Raw genomic sequence first — 22,052 nt, 5'->3', positions numbered from 1 at the left:
CCGCCCCCTCCAGAACTGCTTCCCGCCCCCTCCAGAACTGCTTCCCGCCCTTCGGGCTCTTTGTCCAATCATCAACGCCGGATTGTCCTTTGGTTCCCGCCCCCCCATCCCACCCATCTTAAGACCCGCCCGCTTCCTTAAGCCTGACAGAATCACCTGACCCGGAGGCGCTCGCTCTGCAGGAAGGCAAGAAGGGGCGTGTGCGTGAAGGGGAGCGGCGCAAGAAAGGGGGGATGCCGGGAGTGGGGCGGGGAGAAAGGTTGTCAGTCCGATCTCGCGAGAGAGGACGGAAGCCTGTGGGAGCCCGTGGCCTTTAAAGTGCTGTTCAGCCCTTTCCTCCCGGTGTAGTTTGTAAACACGGCTGTTCTTGGGGCTCCCGGGCGACCGAAAGGATCATGAACTAGTGACCTGGAAAGGTGAGTAGTGATGGGGAGAGGGCCGGAGTACCAGAGACTGTAGGGATACAGAGAAGGAAGGCGCTAACATGGCGACGTCGCTCACCATAGTCCCCACCCCCCACTTCCCATCACCTCGAACGCTCCTGCCGCGGTCCCTAGCCCTCGGGGCCACTGAGGCTGTGCTGCCACCTCAGTGGCCTGCGCAGCGTCGGCTTCAGTAGCCTGACCGGTCGGGCCGGACCGTTAGGTAACTGGTGTTCGTTGTCTCGGCCCCTCCCTCGCGCGCGCTTTCCTGAGGAAGAGGAAAAAGGCATAACGGCTCCGCTTAGACCCCTCCCTCCGATTTATCTTGCCCTTCTCTGGTCAATTCATACGTCCCTGGGGCCCTCGTCGGTCCGTCGAGTGCGCGGGGAGACACCTTTCCTTCCTCACACCCAGGAAGAGGGCCCACTCTGGTCTTTCCACCGAGGACTCAAGCGGTTGAGGACTGTGTGATGGTGGCGGGAGAAGGATCGGGAGGCGCGGCTGAAAATAGGGTCAGGGTCTCTGGCTGTGGTGGAACCTGATGGGACGGAGAACCTGGGAGCGGGAAGTCTCGGCTTTTTCTGTCCTTTCTGCCACCCTCACACACCCCCACCCCCCAATTTTTCCCGGTGGGGCGGTGCTGCGGTGTGGGTGCAGATTGATTCTGGCATTTTCCCCCATTTTTTTTTTTTTTTTAATCTCCTTGGGTGGACAATAGAGCTTTTTTAGGGAGTGATAATCTGTGCATTTCATCAATGCTCTAGGGACTAAAGCAGAAAGGTGGGGGAGGAGAAGAGAGAGAATGAATGAGAATGAGAATATATGTGTGTATGTGTTCTCTATGTTCGTTCATTAAACTGAAGCTCGGAGGAAGGAGAGGGAGGAGGGGCTGGGGACTGTTTTTCTACCCCTAGGTAATGTAAAATTGTATCCTTAATGGAGAGTCCTAAAACTGGTGAAGCCAGGAGAAAAACTATTGTGACTGAATATGATGGAGTGAAAGAGATTACTCCTGATGGACCTTAGGCCTACTGTCTAATTCCTAAATTATAATGTGAAAGGTGCAATTTCTTAGGGATTTTAAATTATGGAGATGGTCACAATGCATACATTTAATGTATATACTTGAAATCAGAACACAAACTGAGCACACTTTTTGTACAGTTTGAAGAAATTCATAACTACTGGCATTACCTTTGTCAGTAATAGCCGTTCTAGGCATAATCTTTAAATAGCCAGATAGCCTTGGTCTGTTTTACCAAAATTATGAAGGTGAGACGTTACTTATAAAGCGTGTTTAAAAAGTTAGCCCTACAGGGTTAAGTGCCCTAAAATACAAACACAGTAGCAGTTTTATCTTGTGTTTAAACTTGCTTCACTGACTTGAAGAATCTGCTGTAAACCATTTTTTCCAAAACTATGGGAACAATAATGTAAAGTATGTTAAAAAATATATAGATGCCCTTCTGCAGGTCAAGAAAGAAGAAAGTTCATGAATCTTTAAGGCTATCAATAATTGAGTAATAGTTAAAAATCCTAGTCTTTGTAAAATAACGTCTAAGAATCTTCCAAATTTACAGTGATGTGTATGCTATGTTCCTAAGACAAGTTTAATCTTGATTTGAGAGGATGCTACTGCCATTAAATTTTTTAAATTATTTAAAATATAATATTGTGGTAATATAGAACTTAGGTGTTTTGTATTTTAATTATCAATAAGGAGGACCTTTCCAGTACTTTTTTGTGTGTTTAAGGTACCTAATACCTTCTGTAGATCTGGTTGCATTTACTGGAAATCCTTTTTTAAATACCTTATTAGAATGTTTATTTCTTATTTGGGACACTATATTGTCATCTATTAAATATGTAACCCAGAAATTCTTGCATTTGCTTTTTTATTTGCAGTATTTGTTTTTTATTTTTAAACTAAGATAATAGGAGAAATGGTATGTCAGCTCTTTAACAAATAAGTGGAGGGGTTTTTTTCATTAGTATGCAGGATTCGGAAGCTATATGAGTATCATTTGAAAATGATACGTTATACATCAAACATCTACCTATAAATAGCATTAACTCAAGAAATCATCTACATTTTTTCTATCTAAATTTTTGTATTTTGGATAACTCGAGTTTTAATGATTTATATGTTCTCTGCTGGTAAATTGAATCGTTAGATAATGTTAAATCAGATAAACAACCCCACCATACATGCTGTTTCCACTCCTTCTGTCTTCAAGCTCTTCCTTCCAATATGAAATATGTCTATAAGCTGGCATTTCTTTCTCTTTGTTCTTATTGAAATGTCCTTAGAGAAGATAAAGTAGTTGAAGTCTCTCATTTAAACCAAATTTTCAACAAAAACTTCCTTGCTTGAAACCCAGTGAATAACAATAATTGGCTATTCAACTGATCCTTATAAAAATGGATACATGTATTACTATTCTCTATTAAAGTGTACTCTGAAAAAACCACTTCACATTGTTATATGGTCGGTAATTTAGTATTTCTGTGTTTATTTTATACTCCCACCTATCCCTTTAGCCTAAGAACGTCTAAAATGCTGCATGTTTTCTTTATGTAAATTTTTAATGTTGAAGTTGTAGTGATAGTCACCTATTTGTATCTAAGGGAAAACTCCACAAAATATTTTATTTCCTTTGTTCTGTTTCTCACGGTTAAAAAGTTATAGTAAGGTATAGTTTCATAGAAAACTAAGGAAGAAATTTAATTTTTCATAGAAAATTTAAATTAATCAAGGCCATCAATAATTGTAATTATTTTGCATATAAGTATATTAAATATATAATTATAAATATATGTGTTTTATGTATTTATTATATGTCTTTTCAGTTATTCTTCTCGACAACCTTGAAACTCTTGTATTCATTTTCAAGTATGTTTAGGTGATGCTTTTGCAGGGGAGAGGAGGAGTTCCCTAGGAACTTAAAATTTGTGGTGGAAGTTACTTCCTTAGGATTTTCATAAATCCATTTGAGAGTATATCATATTTTTTTCATATGTGCCTCTTCTCCTGAAGTCAGTTTTTTTCTATATCAAATTCGTGTAGCATGTTCATATTTTGAAATGATTAAAATTGTGACACTATGATTTCCATGTAACCTAATTATCTTTTCATCTATTCCACCAATCCCACTATAAAGGTTCTTATGAGACCTTTATTTCTCCCACATAGTGGAGGAAATTATGATTAAATTAAAATACCACAGTTCTAATGTTGGTTCTTTTGAAGTCTTTACTAATTATTCAAATAATGTAACTGCACCATCAGTTTTCAATCAATGTTGAGAGTCATTGGTGTCTTATTGCTTGTAAGGTGGGTTTTAATGATTGTTGAAATATGGGTGTTGGACTGAGGTTTATTCCTGTAGTAACAGCACTTTAACTGACTTCAATTTTGACATACTTTGAGGGGAGAAAGGGTGAGCTTACCAGTGTTGAAATGGGAATTATATATAACCTATAGTCTATCTTATATGTGCCCGCTTAAAGGAGAAATTTTTACTGAGGTACTCTCAATAGTGATGATGACTATGGATTATTGTAATTCTTGGAGAGCTGTGAATTTTGATTTCTATTTTCTTTCTACTTTTACAACAAATAAGTTGTTAATGAGGAGGAAAAAAGCAATGATAGGTAAGTATATTTTATACATCTTCCTTGAGCAAAAATAATGCTATGGACATTGTATCACATAGCAGAGTCTATTACCAAATCTAGAATGTTATTAGTAAAAATTGGCACTAACACTGTTCATATTCATAACTATTAATCTATAAGTTCTTTGTATTTATATATTTCTAATGTTATTCTAATTTTAAACTATAAGACAAGAAATTGCTTACCTTACATTACCTAGGGATTAGAGGTCTGGTAATAATGAAGGTTCACTGTAAAAATAAAGTGTAACTTAAAAATTGGACTACAGATATTTTTATTAAGGAATGTTTTTGAGATACTGAGAAAATTTCACTGTTCACATACTCAGTACAGTCAAGAAGTCTGTGATGTTCTTTCTGTGTTCCATCAACTTTGAGGAATTTCATTAAAACTTAAGTATACTTTTGAAAATTGTGATGTACAGGAAGGACATCTGCCATGTCTGCTGTAAATGGCAAAAAATAAAAACTGCTGCTTTCCTTATTAAAATTGGGCTTATATTTTTCTTACTAAGGGATTATATTTTTTCACTTCTGAAGAGTTTGATTTCCCTGTATTGGTGAACTGAACGTTATATAGCAAATAAATTTATGGATAACATCAAATCCATGGTCTAAAGATTAACGTAAAAATCTTTTGTCTGAAAGTTAAACTAAATATGTAGTTCTCAGTTTCTGGTCTTAAAAATAAGATGGTACAAGTAGGTATTAATTAAGCATTAAGAAAATGTATATTTAAGATCAAAGTAAAACTTATAAACTTAATAAATACTATGTATTTTACATATATTATTTTCACTTATTCTTTTTGACAACCATGAAATGTGTATTGTTCCTTACTGGAGAGGATCATAGTGAAGTCATACCATTTGAGATTTTCCTAATATAGGAACTCAAAGATACTTTTAACATCGAAAGGGAAATGAAGTCCTACTGGGTCATGGCTACGAGTTTTCAAATTCCTGGATTTAGGTTTGTTATTATAACCATATTGCTGTTTCCAGGGTGAGCCCTAGGATCATTTCTTGCATTTTGTGCTGCTTGTCCAGGTTATAAGAAGGAAGTTATAACACAGAGAAAACTCTGGGTCTATGAAGTGCTACTCTTGAAGTCATGGGGCACAAGTCCATCATGCTGGTACTTTAAAATTTTTGCTCACTTTATTCCTGCCTCACAGATTATCATATACGTAGCATCTTAAAACAACAAATGTATTATCTCACAGATTTTGTAATCCAGGAAGGCTCAGCTGGGTCCTCTGCTTAGGGTCTTACAAAGCCAAAATCAATGTATTGGCAGAGCTGCATTCCTTTTTGAAGTCTCTGGGGAAGAATCCACTTCCAGGTTCATTCAGATTGTTGGCTGGATTCATTTCCTTGTAGTAATAGGACTGTCATTCCTCTTTCCTTGCTTAGGGTCTTACAAAGCCAAAATCAATGTATTGGCAGAGCTGCATTCCTTTTTGAAGTCTCGGGAAGAATCCACTTCCAGGTTCATTCAGATTGTTGGCTGGATTCATTTCCTTGTAGTAATAGGACTGTCATTCCTCTTTCCTTGCTGGCTATCAGCCAAGTGCTGGTCTTTGCTCTAAGAAGCTAAAATGCTTTCCATGTGGCCCCCTCCAGTAATGGCAATTCAGGTTGCCTTCAGGCTTCTAAGAACTATCTGACTTTCTGTCTGAATCTGATTCCAGATGAAGAAAGTTATCTGCTCTTGAGGACTCATTTGATTAGATTGGGCCCATCTGCATAACCTAGGATACTCTCCTTTTAGGCTCTTAACCATTTTACATCTGTGGAGTCCCTTTTGCCATGTTATATAACCTATTCACTGATTCCAGGGATTAGACTATGGACATCTTTGGGGGGGCCATACTGGCTCCTACACTCATCTGCTCCTGAAGAGAAATTTGATAAACTGTACCCCCTTGCACATTTCTAAGTTGATTTCTAAAATTTTTCATCATAAATTTAAATAGTTGATGAAAGTATAATTTCTGGCTTTTCTAGATATTGACACCACTCTTTTATAATTACCTAAATACCACAGTGACTTGATATTGTCATTGGTTTTAAAAAACAAACTTGAATTGATTCATCTTTAACACCTGGAAAGTTTCATTGTTCCTTTTTTCTTCTTTTTTTTTTTTTTTCCTTTTTTTTTTTGTCTTTTTTCGTATCCGGCAATGGACCGCAACCCTCAGTGTCGCGCCTGTACCGGACCGGGACCGGCAACGGGATCGCAACCCTCGGTGCTGCGCCCGCCCCTCGCTCAGCCAGTGAGCGGGAACGGTCTGTATGTGGGATCCGAACCCTCGGCGGGAGCGCCGCCGCACTTCCGAGCGGCACACTGTAGCAGTGCGCCACCGGGCCGGCCCCTCCTTTTTTCTTTTTAAACTGTAATTTTCTGCCACCTCTCCAACATAATTTTATTTGAATGCAGTGTATTTTAATGTTTCAAGATATTTTATTGATGACCTTATACTTCTTTGAAACAAATATAAATTTAACTTTTCAAAATTTCTTACTGACTTATCTTTTTTTCATACTCATGGAACTCCCTCTCAGGATAATATAGTATTTCAAGACTGGAAGAGGCAGTCATTTATAAAAATTTTTTGGTTCCCGTCATCACACCATACAGTATATCTGAACTCAAAACATTCCTAAACACAAGGTAGAATGCCATTCGTAAAGCCATGTTTTGCCTTTAGCAGGAATATTTATGAGAGAGAAAGACACAAGCCTGGGGGTTAATAGTGCTTTGATTAATGGAGGCTTTAAGACACTCATACTTTAAATCATGCATTTGTTTTGTTTCATTGTGGTTTTTCCAACTGGGGGCAATGCATTGTAATAAGATTTGGGACGGTGAGAGGTATTAGTTTCTTTTGAAAAGTGGGAGAAAGAGGACACAGCGACAGTAAACAGATCATTTTTAGGAAAGCAAACAAAGAGAAGTTGAAGATACAGAAGTTGATTTTCTTAAAACTTGTCTCGCTCAAATATCCCTTGGAAAGCCTTAGAGTACCTTCAGTAATAGTACCTCAGTTTGAACACTGCCACTTTGATAGACCGTCCCCCTCCTGCCTTGCTCCTGTCCTCCGACAAGGACAGAAGCTCACTTCTATCACCGAGGATTGCCTCAGTGTTTGTTAGACTCTTCTGAGTCTATGCCCAAGAGAGGATTAATTCCTTTCTCACACTAATGCCTACCTTTTGGGCCCTGTTTCCTGGCACAGTATTTCTTTTACCAGGATACTTGCCATTAATGGTGTTTGAACATTCAGTGGAGATCCTACCCCCTACCCATAGGTTAGTTGTATTTAATTATAAGAATTACATGTACAGTAGGTAGGGTAGTAGCAGTAAAGGAGAAATTCCTTACATCTGTGCCTTTCAAGTTACCAAAAAAAAAAGACATTATTTTTAATGTTTTTCAAAGTTTGGATGATAATCTCTACATTGCATGTGTAAGAGGTAGGCAGGTACAGCTGGCTTGCTTAATCTTCCTGCCTTTTGCTTGAAGTGACAATAATACCAGAAGTCTGTCTTGCTGTTTTTTAGGGTTTTAGTTCCTGATCTTTTGTGAGCAACTGCTGAAATAAGAACACTAGTATCTCTATACAAATTGAAAAAAAAAAAAAAAAACTTTTTTCCAAAAGAAACAGTTTGTAGAAATGTATTTCTACCTAGAAGATGTGAACCTTTACATTTTCCCACATAGCCATTTGTCCTTTGAAAAGCTGCTCTACAGTCCCCATTTAACATTTTTTATAGCTAAATACCCTATTTGAGTCCTTTTTCCCTTTAAGGAACAGCCTGTATATAAAACAAAACGTTGTCAGCTTTGAAATGAGACCGTTTCTAGTATCTGGTGTTCACATCAAAGTTTTAGACATGTCCAGGATGTTTCAGCCAATCTTATTCAAGGTAAAGTGCAGAACTTCTTTCCAACATTCTGTGGAATAGGAAATCTGTCGAGTTCATACATGGTCTAATAATGGGAGTTCGGCCCTGAGTTAGGGGTAGAGGAAAAGTCTACATCCCTTTGACCAGGATCATTTCCTTTTTCTAATGTATTTTGATAATTGAGCTTTCTGCCAAATTCTCAACCCAGTCTCCCCTTGGACACCATTACTTACATAAATGGTTCTGTATAATCATTTATGAGTTTTTGTTGACAGTTTATGTGAGTTTACCCTGCCAAACTATAACAATTTAGGTTGTTTCTTTGCTCTTACATTGTCATTTTGGTGTTCAGATTTTTCTGTTCTTTCTCTGTCACTCAAAGATTGGCCTTGCATATTTAGATAAGTACTTATGAACTTAGGTCTTTCTCCTTGGCCACTGGCAGGACCTTGAGCTTTTGAAAGTTCCCTTCAGTATACTGCCAGGGCATCTCTATGAGGAATCCAACCGTCTTACATTTTAGAATGAAATGAGTATGGTGACAGAAACAACTAATTGTTCACCAATCATTCATTTTCTTCTTTTTCCTTATTGGTAGATATTGCAATTTTTATCTAAGCTAGCAATGGCCATATGACTAAGTTCTGGCACATGGAGTGTAAATAGAAGTTTCTTGTGAGATTTCTGAAAAGTTTTCTTAAAGGGAGGCTATTGCACATCTCCCCTTTTTCCTCTTGCTGTTTGATCAGCAGATGTGATAGCTAGAACTTGAGCAGTTATTTTAAAACCACAGAGAAGCCATATGTTGAGGATGGCAGAGTAACAAAATAGAAGGACCCTGAGTTCCTAATGATCATGGTTCTAGACTGCCTATGTTTACATGAGAAAAATAAACTTCTGAATCATTTAAGCCATTGTTATTTTGAATTTTCTGTCGTTAACTGCTGTGCCTAATCCTAACTGAAATAGATATAAAAAAGTCATGTTGTTTCCAAATAAGCAGCACATTAACTGGTTCTGGTGGATGTTACAGTTCACTGCAGCAGTATTAACTGCTGTGCCTAATCCTAACTGAAATAGATATAAAAAAGTCATGTTGTTTCCAAATAAACAGCACATTAACTGGTTCTGGTGGATGTTACAGTTCACTGCAGCAGTAATATACAAGATGCAGCAATGACACAAGAAAAGCTATTAATTTCCCTCTAAGAATTTTGATGCTCAAATTCAGCACTGCCATTTCACCTATTATCTGTGACACCCCACCTCACTGCCCAAGTCTATTATGGTAAAAATCTTCATTTCTCCTTAATCAAGGTTCCGTTTCCTTCCATCTTTGAAACTTATATCTCTGATAGGTGGTAATGTGCCAGGAGTTATGGAAGGCCACAGGATAAACATCTTCCTGGAGCATTGAAGATTTTGGAGGAAATCTTAATTTTTGTATTAAAATATATGGAATGGAAGGCATATTCATATACAATTTTTAAATATAAATTAAAGGAAACATTTAAAAAATTTCTTTATGGGGACTAGCCAGTTAACCAAGTTGGTTAGACCACAGCACAGTAACAGCAAGGTTGCGGGCACATGTTCAGATACCTGCTGTGGCCAGCTGCCCAAAAAAAACAAGCTTAAAAAAAATTTCATTATGGAGTTGAACTGCATGAGTTCTATTTGTTTAGATCCCACAGGCTAGAGTTTACTCTTTTCTGCCTGTTCTTTTCCCTAGGATACTAGATGGAAACTTAAGAAGTACTGCTTACTTGATAAGAGCAAAGGGATTCCTGGCAGCAGAGTGAATAAAGCTCATGGCTCACCAGCTGGAAAGGTAGGAGATTTTAAGCTTTTAATGCAAAAGTGTTCTTTTTATTTTGTGATTGTCTGTCAGATACTAAACTTAGTAGATATTTCCAGACAGCAATCCTCAGAATACTACTATCTTACCATATTGATAGTATTTAGTAAAAAAAGATTCTGAGGTTCAGCAAATTTAGATACGTCCTTTGGAGATAGAATGCATATCAGCATATAAAAGCATATAACTGAAGACTTATGTTAATGTGTTTAATTTTGTTAACCAGAAATCCTTAAACTTATCTGACTTAGGGAGCCCCCTGTAGCAAAGGGTCCTGATATAAATGTTCCAATTCTCCTATGATTTTATGAGTATGGTAACAGGAGTTAATCCGTGAGATATTTTTGTATTTCAAAAATATTTTGTGCAAAAAGTTTACACACACTAAGGCTGTACAAGCTAACTAAAATGTCAAATTTATTTCTTTTTGCATAGAATTATATCAACTAAGTTTATTACCACAGTTGTCTCATGCTGATCAGAAACATTAGTTGGAAGTTACATAGTCCCTCAAACATACCTTTATTGAATATCTACTATGTGCCAGCCACAGTGTGGTGATGTTCGATATATAGAGTACAATGGCTTTTGATCTCAAGCCATTTACAGCTTTGGGAGGTAGCTTCTAAAAATGGAAGGGAAATATCAATTTAATAAATGTGGTCTGGCATATAAAATCTTTCAAAACATGGTGGTCTAGTGATAGACTATGTCAGATATATCAAGATACATAAGCAAATTGGCCTATGCTGTTGTACCTGAATCTGGAGGTTCACATCAAAAGAAACTATGCATAAATGCAGAGTTACTCTAATTCTGACAGAAACTTGGAAAATCTAAATGTATGTATATTTAAAAAGTAAAAAATTTTAAAGCAAGTGTAAGGAGGAAAGGATGGTAACATGATGATTTTTTCTTACATACTGATATCTGCATTAAATAATTTTAAGCTACTTAACTAACTTAAATGTTCGAAATTACTGAGTTGGTTAGAAGTATTCTCTGTAAAATATAAGTTCCATGAGGGCAGGAACTAAGTCTGTATCGTTGTATCCTAGAGTCTAGTACAATTCCTACTCTATTGCATGTGCTCAGTAATGTTTATTGACTGAATGACTAAATAAATGAGAGATCTGAATCTCAGGGTAGGAGAGTAGTGGATGGGCTGCTACTAAGAAAGGAATGGATGAGTGAGAAGTGAGAGAATTCTAGGCTGAAGGAGGAAGCTGACTAAAAGCCTGTATAACTAGAGTCTGAGAGTAAAGTATAGCCTAAGAGTAGGATGGAAAGCAGCAGTCAGTTCATGCAAGGGTCTGAAAGCAATGTTAAGGATTTGAGGCTTTATCCTGAGAGCATTATTCTTCATAACTGGTCCTTCTCTCTCATTTTGACTAGCACTACTTGAGTTCAGATCATCTTTCTCTTGAGTTTAGCAGTAGCTTGTGCTGGTTTTCTTATGCATAGTGTTGCCCTCTCTAACCTATCCTCAATACTTCTATCAGTGATCTTGCAGCAATGCTCCTCTAATTACCTAGTTCACCTACTTAAAATCTTTCAATTTCTTACAGCAGGGTTAGGCAAACATTTTCTTTAAAAGGGGCCTGATAGTAAATATTTTAGGCTTTTGGGGGACTACATATGGTCTGTTACATATTTTTTCTTTGTCCCCACACCCATACCCCCATATTTAAAAATGTGAAAAACTTTATTAGCTTAACAGTTTGGCCCAGGGCCATAGTTTATAATCTTGGGGGAAGGGGAATATAGGGTACAGGATTGGTAGGGGGGTGAAAGTGGAATCCAAACTCTTTACCGTGGTATTAAAGGCCCTTCAAGATTTGCTTACTTCTCTGGCCTTACTTGCTTACTTCTCTGGACTTACCTCTCTTCCCTTAACCTTGTATCCCATGCTTCAGCCATCAGAAGTTCTTAGAGATCCCTCATGAACTCTGCTTTGTTGTGCCTCAACGTGCTGTCTCCTCTGAAATATCCTTGACTGCCTCATGCCTCTTCCTTTGAGAAGACTCAACTCAGGCATTACTTCCTTCAGTAGCCTTCCCAGGCCCTCTCCAGGGTTGATGAGTTGCTTAGGGAATAAAAACTCAATCGGATAAATTCAAGTGTTTTTTTTTTTTTTTTTTTTTTTTTTTTTTTTTTTTTAAGGGAACTTACGCTAAGGATACTCCAATCACAGAAAACATAGTTGGGCATCACAAAAACTACTTTCTGCATGGTTTCTTATCTCTGTTTTTCTGTGCCATCTCCATTCTGGCTTTCATAATTCCTTATCAGTGTGAACATGACAGAAAATGTCTACCAGTCCTAGGTATGACTTTGAGTTTCTTGTGCCCACCTTTTTTGACTGATTTTTCTTCTTTTTATAATTTTCCTGAAGAGGTAGTCTGATTGGCTTAACTTGTTAGATGTCTTCCTTGGCTCACCTCTGGCAGGTATGTCAGTCATGGATATTTAGGGTTGCCCTTTACTGCACTGTTGGCAGATCAGGCTCTCTAAGAGAGAGCAGTATGGGTGCTAAGGAGAGATGACGAGCTCCAGTAATACTCCTTATGTTCCAATAGCATCTGTGTTTATTTTTATCTGTACGTGGGTACTTCAGAAAGTTCGTGGAAAATTATATTAAAAGATAATATGAATCTTTCTATGGACTTTTTGAGGTACCCTCATACATGTATCACTGAATTATTATTATTTTCACTTGTTTAACTTTGTTACTAGTCTGATTTTAAGGGCAGGAACTGAATCTCTTATTTTTAACATTGTGTTGGATACAAAATAGGCAGTCAAATATTTTCCAAATAAATTTCATAAAATAAATGATTTCTATTGGAAATATTTGAGAGTGCTGTATTTTGTATGTAACATTTAATATTTTCCATATTTTAGAAATTTGCTTTGAAACTTGAGTACATGCTTGAGAGGTAAGAGTTTGCAACATTTATAGTTCTATAAATAAGTAACTAGAAGATTGGTCAAAATTGTTCAAATTGGTCTGAAATTCACATTTCAGAATCTAGAGATTTCTAAAGTTAGTCACCGGAAGTTTATTGATTCACCCTTCCATTTTTGTACATTCATTTACCAGCACTATTTTCTCTGAAGTGAATTGGTTTCTTTCTTTATCTGTTTTTGGTAGAGATCTAGAAAAAGCAAATATTTTTAACAACTAAATTATTTGAATGATAGAATTCAAAATAGCATACGAATATTGATACTACAGCCTAAAGGATCTTCTATCTTGCTTAATATATTTAGCCCACATATCATAATAAAAAAAGGGAACAAGGGAACTGCCTCATAGGATAATTGTGTCATATCACCCCTTGAGTTTTTATTTAGATTTGTAATTGTTCTATTGTAGTGTGATTCTGTTTACTCTTAACCTTGCAGTACAGAATGTAGTTTTTCTGTTCCTAAACATATCTCATAACATGAAAATTATAAACCAGAAACAAAGAGAATTGTTAGACAATCAGTATATTTTGTAGTGTTTTTCTCATGACTACTGCTAAAAGCTATATGATGCTAGTTATGTAATGGTTATATAGTGAACTATTATTGTGCATATTATTTACATACAACTTAAACTCCTTCTATAAGAATTTTTCTTTTTGTTTTTTAGTTCAAAAGCCTTTAAGAGTAAATTGCCAATATGATGCCCCATTACACCCTAATACCTTATTTTCTTTAAGACATCCTCCTACAAAACAACAATATAACTATGAAAGTCAGAAATTAACGTTGATATATGTATTTCTTCCATCTCACCTGCATATCACATTTAAATTTTGTCAGCTGTTCCAGTAACATCCTTTATAGCAAAAGGATTCAGTCTGGAATCTCACATTGCAATTATTTGTCATATCTCGTTGGTCTTTTTCAATCAGAAATAGTTCCTGAGTCTTTCCTTGACTTTAATAAGTTGGACACTTTTGAAGATTACAAGAGCACAGTTACTTTGTAGCATTTACCTCAGTTTGGGGTTCTGTAATATTTCTTCATGATTAGATTCAGGTTGCGTATTTTTGGCATGACTGTCATAGAATTGATGCCATATATGGTATTCTTAGGGGCACGTGATTTTGATTTTTCTTATTTCTGGTGGTGTTAACTTGGATCAGTTGATTAAAGTGACGTTTGCCAGGCTTTGGAATTGATGCCATATATGGTATTCTTAGGGGCACGTGATTTTGATTTTTCTTATTTCTGGTGATGTTAACTTGGATCAGTTGATTAAAGTGACGTTTGCCAGGCTTTTGTAGTGTAAATTACTCTTATGCCCTTAGTGATTAAACTGTATTTTATAGGGAGGTACTTTGAGACAATGTAAGTATCCTGTTCCTTATCACACTTTCCGTTTATTCTTTTATATCAGTGTGGATTCATGGAATCCAGTTTTATTCATGATGTGATCCATTACTATCATAATTTTTTTTGGTTCTCAAACTTTCCACTTTCTGGCCAAATCTGTCAGTCCTTCCTTATTTTCTGGCACAAGATATTCAAGGCCCATTCTGTACTTTCCCTGTCCCAGCCCTGTAATCAGCCAATTCTTCAAGGAGCCCAGATCCCTTTTGGTGAAGAATGGTATTTAGACACCGAGATCTGGGTGCTGCTAAGTGCTTATTGCTATTGGGGTTAACAGTGTTCCCAGGCCCTTTTGGTGGACACAGCTAAGGAAATAATAAACATATATGCATATGTATACACACATTTACATCTGTATTTCTGTATCTTTATTTCTGTATTGAAAGTCATGAGTTCACACCAGTATCTCCAAATATCACCTAATACTAAGGGTCATTCTATATTTATAATTCCCTTTACCTACAGTTTGAATTCACTTTTTCCCAGCACATCCTTGATATATTTACTTATTTGATCAATCCCCATGTATGTATATAATGAATTGCCTGTTGCTCCCCAGACCCTCTGCTCCCCATCAAATAGATGTCCTCCTGCTTGGGTCCTGACACCCTATGCTGGACTAATGGCAACCTCTCTCTTACCTCATGTGGATGCCTCCTCAGCCCACTTGGGCATTGACATCTCCTATCAGGCTGCCTCCTCCCCAACACAGAGAAATTTCCTCAAACAACTCAGACTTCATCCCATGCAAGGCTGAACTCCTCCCTTCAGTCCAGTCTCCATCACCTCCATCCCCCATGGACATCTTTCTCACCCTTCCTCAGCTCAGACACTGCACTGGGCTGCCCATGGTAACCTGTCTGAGCTACAACCCATGCAGACTCCCTTTTGTTTGTTTTTTTCTGGAGACTTGGCTTTTATATTAATTTTAAGTTATAAGAAATGTTTTGCCATTTAATTTCTACCATTTTCATTTGTTCATCTTAAAGTGTTTTTCTTTAGTATTCCCTTTTCTTTTTGGCATTTCATATTATGTGTGATTCCACTTGATAGTGGATATGTCTGACAACTTTAGAAGCTCCAAAAGAGTCTTTCTATATGATATTTTTAAAAAGTAGTTTACATAAAATTTCTATATAGTTGGAAGGCACAGAGTGGCAGGAGAAATTGTCTTGTCTCATTTCTGGCCGTAAGTCATTTCATCCTTTCATACCTCAGTCTCCTCATTTGTAGAGTGAATAGTTAGAACTAGATCAGGAACAAAATGAGGTACATGATCAGAAATCTATGTCATAAGAAGGAGCCTATGATCTATATTCAAGAGAGAATTTTGGACTAACATTTTAGTTTTTAAAAATGGGCAGTGGAAACATTTCACAGAGAACTACAAATAACCACTATATATTTGAAAAAAGTTCAACCTCACTAGTGTGTCATGATATACAACTTTAAAATTAGTATTTTTACTAATCTGATAAAAATGATTAGATCATATCCACTGTTGGTGTAAGTGTTGAGAAATGTCTTTCTATACTGATAAAGTAGAAATCAATGCTGCATTTTTGGAGGACAGTTGATAATATAAATCAAAAGCCTTAAAAATATGCCTTAAATTTAACATAGCAATTTCATTTCTAGAAGTTCATCCCGTGGAAATTATTACAGTTATTGCACAAAGGTTTGTCCCAAAGATATTCATTGATGATAAAAGTTCATTAATGGAGTATCCCTGTGATGTCATATCCCTGTGATATCATATCCTGTGATGGAGTACTATATAGCCATTAAAAATGACATCTTCTATTTAATGACATTACTATTTAATGAGGTGGCAGAATTTAGATAATTGCGTTTTAAAGGAAGTTGTAGTACTGTTTTTACAATTTTTAAAGTTATATATCTCCACACATTGACAAGACTGGAATATGAACTCTGAAATGTTAATAGTAATTTTCTCTGAATGGCAGTATTCCAGGTGACTTTTATTTACTTCCTTTTGCTCTTCAGTATTATTCTAGGAGCAAATTTAAAGTTCTTTACAATGTCTTAGTTCTTTAGGTATAATTTAGTTTATATAATCAAGAAATAACAAGTGATCATCTAACTCCAACTAAAACTTTAGCTTTAAGCGTTTTCTAGAATTATGTAAGATTGGTCATTTATGCAGGATACCTAATAGTAGAAATTGCTTTGGCCATGTTGTCACAAACAAAATTTAAGATATAAATTTAACAAGTTTGAGACTCTAAAATAAAATGCTACACTTACAGCAATAAAATAGAGAAAATATGAGGAAGATATACATGTTTATATGTGGAATTGTCTTAGAAAACTGGAAAGAGGAAACCTTTACTTTTGTACTGATCTATTTCTGCAGCAGAGCACCAAGCAAATGCCCTCAGTTCATAGGATGTTCTCGTGCCTGTATTAAAATGGCTGGTGTCTATTATCTCATAATACATTGTATAGATTTCTTCCTTTCCTTTAGAGTTTTCAGGGAATTACTTTTCTCCTTCCTATTTTCTGCCCCACCTCTTTATCTCTACTCTTAGGAGCAGTTGATATTTATTGCTCTTTACCCCAGAGCTATTTTTGGTCATATTTCTCATTTGAGGTTGAGAAAGTTGTTCATATGGAGGAATATTCATTTTTTTCCCTGAAGTAACATATATAGCATACATGTTAAAAATTTTGTGGATTCAGATCTGAAAAATATTTGTGTAGTACTGTATTGGTTCATAAGAACCATGTGCCCAGGTAAAATTTTAAAGTGTTAGTAGTAAAGCTTCATGTTGGATTTACTTTGGAGGAAATGTCAGAGGCACTTTATTAAGCCACTGCTTGAAGAAAGACAGAGAGCAGGTTGCCATTTCAAACCTGGAAGATATGCTGAGTTTTTATAGGGTGTGAAATGAAGAATCCAGCTCATGATGGGAAAGGAGGAAGAAAAACAAAGTAAAGTAAGTTTCATTCACTTAAGTAATTATCAGATACCATTTATGGTCACTAGCCATGGTCTTTGACTTCATGCAGTTTTGGCAGATTATTTCACAAAGGTTGATTTCCACACTTTGAGTATATTTTTTTAAAAGAGATCAAGGTAGACTTTTAGAAACAGTTTTTTGAGGTATAATTGACCTACAATAAAATGCATATATTTAAAGTGTACAACTTGATCAGTTTTGACTTATGTGTATACACTCATAAAACCATCACCACCATCAAGATATGATTTATTCATCACCCTCAAAAGTTTCCTCATGCCCCTCCATAGTAGTGTGGGTGCTATAAGCAAAGCATAAGCAACACAGAAAGCTTAATAGGAAAAAATTTCAATTTGAGTTATGAGGAAGGTATCACAAAGAAAGTGTCATTTCAACTGGGCCTTGACAATATAATATCAAAGAAGGCAGACATTTATCTAGGAGGGTATATTTTAGGTATAGTGAAGAGAATATGCAAATTGAGGGTCATTTTTCAGAGGCTGCCAGGCAGTCCGACATTGTTAAAATGGGCCATGGTGATTGGAAATAGCACTTAGCAGGAGGTGAGATTGGAAAGAAAGGGTAGCTCAGATTGTATTTCTTTAAGTATATATATTTAACCCCTAAAAGATTGAATCTAATAAGATTTACTAGGTGGATAATTACATTTGTTTCTAAAATGTTCGGTGATAGTTTTGACTCTTAATTTGGGGTTGTAGGAAAAGGAGGTCTGAGTTGAATGCTTGATTAGCTAGTGTAAGCTTCATCACTATCCTGGAAGCTCCATGAAGGCCAGGTACCTATCTTAATTCACCACTATATCCTCAGCATCTAGCACAAAGCATCTAGTGCCAAGCACAAAGTAGACACTCAGTTGTTGATTGAAAGAAGAAAAGGGAGAACTTTGGCACTAGATCATGAGAGCAAGGAAGATAAAGAAGTGTTAGGAGAAGAGTTGAAAGATGAGGAAACCAAAGAAGCTGACTTCTTTTAGATTTTTCCTGGATCCCCCCTGTGTGTTCTCATGACAGTAATTTTCCTACCAGTATAGTTTGTAGATGTTTGCCAGAGAGTGGTGTAGTGTATTTACAGTTCTCTACCTGCAGTCATTGACTTTCCTAACAATTTATAGTTTGACATTTTCGAGGTTTCTATTGTGAGCATTATTTCCAACCTTGCTGTAAAAAGGAGATAAGCCTGTATTTAGAGGCTCGAGACTCAGATTAACAAAGAGATAGCATTGAAGCCTCCTAGAGGAATTATCATTTATTCTCAAGGTGTTTGAAATGGTGATATTTACAGCTACCTCAGATAGGTATTAAAAATGGTAATAAGGGAATGGGCATTTTTATTGGTTGGCCAGGAAATAGGCTGCTTTGTAGGTGAACCTGTTTTGTAGGGGAGGAACCATTGTAGCTGTGGGAGAGTAGAAAAGATTAGAAGAATACCAAGGGGTTAACTCCCTTAGAAAGCTTTTCTAGAACTATCAGATTGGTCCTTGCACTATCTCTGTACTCTTCATAGTATTTTAACTCATATTACCAAATTAATTGAAATTGTACTTCTATATTTCTCTTTCTTCTGCTAGACTGAAAGTTTCTCAAGTGCAGGGACTGTTTGTTTTTCATCTTTGGTGTTTTCATATTGTTGATTAAATGTTTCTCGAACTTAACTAAGCTAGGCACTGTTTTAGGTAGTTAACCCAAAGATAAGCTCCTTGCCCTCATCAAGCTCACATTCTACTGGTAATGACAGAACCATGACTTTTATAAATTTCTCTTGGATTAGTTTAATGTTCTTTTCTTTCTCCTCATGGGCAACAGGGTAAAGTTGGATGTGAATGGAGAAATGAAATCCTACCAGATAGAAGATTTATTTGCCTGGGGCTAGGGAAGAAACTTTCTTCTTTCTGTCACCTATATCACATAGACCTTTACTCCAGGACTCAGAGCTGTGGCTATTACACATTCCCCCACAGGAATTATTCAGTTTTTCAATTCTTGAAACCACATTTATAAGCAAAATTATGAAAAATATAATTTTCTCTATGTACCATTGGCTTGTTTGGATAAGAATATAATTAGTTACTCTGGTTACCACTAGATAGGGTTTTAGTGAGTATAAGATGAAGTATTGGCAGAGTTTAAAAATGGGCCCCTGACCTGAGTCATTTCAGTGTGCTGTACTTGTCCTTAAGCTAATATCAAATAAGCAGGTGGTGAAGATACGGAAGAAGGAGCTGTTTGTATAGATCAGCTACATTATGGGACAAATAAATTTTGATGAGTTAGGCTGAGAACCTGACAACCACTGAGTATACTTTTCACCCCTTTGGTGGAGTTGGATATCTTAATATTTATGGTTAAGGCATTTATATGAATATTCATATTTCAGGAGCAGTACTCTATTATAAAGATTCTTAAAAGTGACTGGGTTTTTGGATGATAGTAGTATTACAGAGAGTAATTGAAGTGCTTTTATTTTCTACAGTGTTTCAAGAAGTATTTCAAAACTATTTTTAACATGTGAAACCACTTTGTTTTTCAGTATCCTTGCCGTGAGAAAGAGGACGTGATAAGTTGTTCAACTTATGAAATTCAGATTACATGTGAATTCTGCCAGGTATGTGTGCAATATTTGGTATTTCCAGCCATTTTTCATATTTTAAGTTATAAAAATTTGCATAGGTTGTTTCTATTAGATAAATATTTTAGTGGGTTTTTTCCATAAATAAGAAACCAATTATGTAGTATGTAGTTTAGTTGATACTCCTATTCTGTTTTTTAAATTATCAGATAAAAAGCATCAAAATACACTTAACTATGAGAAACAAATATATTTTATGGTTTTGATTTCTTCTAAAATGAGTTCCAAATAATAATAGCCCCATGAGATGTTCTACAAAAAAGCGTTCAAATAGCAAATAGCTGTTGCAAAAATGCCATGTACTGGGTGTTCCCCTGGTCATTTCACTTGAGTGTATTAAAGGCTTTGAAAGTCCTGCAAAACATATACATACCTCAACATTTCCCAGATTTGTTTGTCCACATTCCTTTTTTTTTAATATTAGCTACTGACATTCCTATGGAATTGTTTTGGGAAACCTTACTCTGAAAGGTTAATAAGCTAGTGTTGGAAAAGGAACGATGTTACAGAATTATTGGTTAGTCAAATAGAGTTGCTATATATAATTTCTAGAAAGAAAGCAAAAACAAACCTACAAGTTGATGGATGGAATAATTGGGAACTTTATGTCAAAATTAAAAGTAGGAACACAATCTTGGCTTGTATCTTTTTGTAATTGTGTTGTTTGAATCAGGATCCAAAAAGGTTCTTACATCAGGGAGGGTACTTCAGAAAGTTTGTGGAGAAAATAAAATTAAGAGACAATACAAATCTTTCCATGAACTTTTTGAAGACCCCCTCATACATTTGGTTAGTGTGTTTATTAAAACTCTTGCTACCTAAAACAGTTCCCACTTCGTCTGCTTTTTTTCCTCCCATGACGTATATTTGTTGAAGAGACCAGGTCAATTGTCCTGTAGATTTTCCCATGTATTTGATTTGGCTGACTGCTTCCTGGTGGTGGTGTTTGACATCTTTTTCTGTATCCAGTATTTTGTTGCAGTTGGAGCTAGAGAGGCTTGATTAGATTGAAGTTTGATAACCCTCCCCACAAATACTTCATGGCTTTCATCATATCAGGAGGCACCTAAGGTCTATTTATCCTACCTTTAGTGTTGTTAATTTACGACCAACCGCCTTGAGCCAACCATTATAAAGTTCCTATCATCTTTTCTCCTAATGGTTTAAAAATCAGACATTGATGACAGTTGCCCAGATCCATTTTTTCATTGGGATTTAAAAAGTGGTGATTTTCTAATTATTTTATTATCTCTGTACTTATTAGATGAAATACTTCTATGAAGAACTTTTCCTTCATCAACTATTTAGTTACCTGAAGTACAGTTTATGCAAAAAAAGGCAGAATAAGTGCTGATCTTTTTTCTTTGTTTACCAATTTTCATATGCGGACAGAGTTTCTTAGCTGTTGGGTTGCATGGCTTGCTCGTCTGTCATAGAAGTCTTTACTGATTTACTATATGCCAGGTTTTCTTTGAATCTCTTATTCCACCTATACTAGAGTCCTGTGAGAGTCAGTCATTTTTAAATATGTATATTCTTTCACTTTTTATTGTTTTCTGTAGTATGTGTCCCTCTGCACTCTAAGGTTTCCTGGACGCTGTCTGGACGAGGTTACTACATAATTTTTGTCTTATTTTTCAGTATTTGGTTAGATATACTATTTTGTTTTTTACTTTTTATTGTGGTATAACATATAGAATAAAATGCACTATGTAGAGTAAAATCTGTTTTATCAATCTTTTCTTTTATGGGCGTTGCCTTTTGTGTCTTGTTTAAAAAAACCTTTGACTATTCCAAAATCATGAAGATTGTTTCCTATTTTTTCTTCTATAAACTTTTGCTTTGCCTTTCACATTTAGATTGTGATCCACTGTGACTTAATTTTTAGTGTCATGTGAGGTAGGAGTCAAATCGTTTTTTTACTTATGTATACTTACTTGACATAGCATTGAAGGCATTGAAAAGTCCTGCAAAAATAAAGCCTACATACTCGAGCATTTCCCAAATTTATTTGGCTACATACCATTTTTGTAAAATAGCTACTAATATCCCTATAGAATATGCTTTGGGAAACAGTGAGTTAAAAGAGTTGGTGTGCTAATGTTGTAAAAGAAATATTACACAATTATTAGTTGAGTCAAACACTGTCATTATGTAAAATTTCTAGA

At 36.1% G+C, this 22,052-nt stretch overlaps 1 protein-coding gene across 3 annotated transcripts in view; it reads left to right on the top strand.

The window, feature by feature from the left end:
• The first annotated feature begins 259 nt into the window (after positions 1-259).
• Positions 260-22,052, top strand: part of ATF2 (activating transcription factor 2) — an 82,012-nt gene continuing 60,219 nt past the window's right edge. The window contains exons 1-3 of one of the 3 annotated variants that reach the window (XM_008589852.1): positions 260-416; positions 9,743-9,841; positions 19,786-19,860. In XM_008589852.1, coding sequence (XP_008588074.1) covers positions 19,829-19,860 — 32 coding nt within the window. In that variant the 5' untranslated portion in view covers positions 260-416; positions 9,743-9,841; positions 19,786-19,828. Of the gene's footprint in view, positions 417-882; positions 935-9,742; positions 9,842-19,785; positions 19,861-22,052 lie in introns of those variants that run through there. The other 2 variants (XM_008589854.1, XM_008589853.1) reach the window with 2 other exon arrangements.

Source organism: Galeopterus variegatus, unplaced genomic scaffold (genome assembly GCF_000696425.1).
Source record: "Galeopterus variegatus unplaced genomic scaffold, G_variegatus-3.0.2 Scaffold5696, whole genome shotgun sequence".
In the NCBI taxonomy this organism is placed as follows: domain Eukaryota; kingdom Metazoa; phylum Chordata; class Mammalia; order Dermoptera; family Cynocephalidae; genus Galeopterus; species Galeopterus variegatus.
The sequence above is the reverse complement of the archived record's forward strand: the minus strand, read 5'-3'. Positions and strand labels throughout refer to the sequence as shown.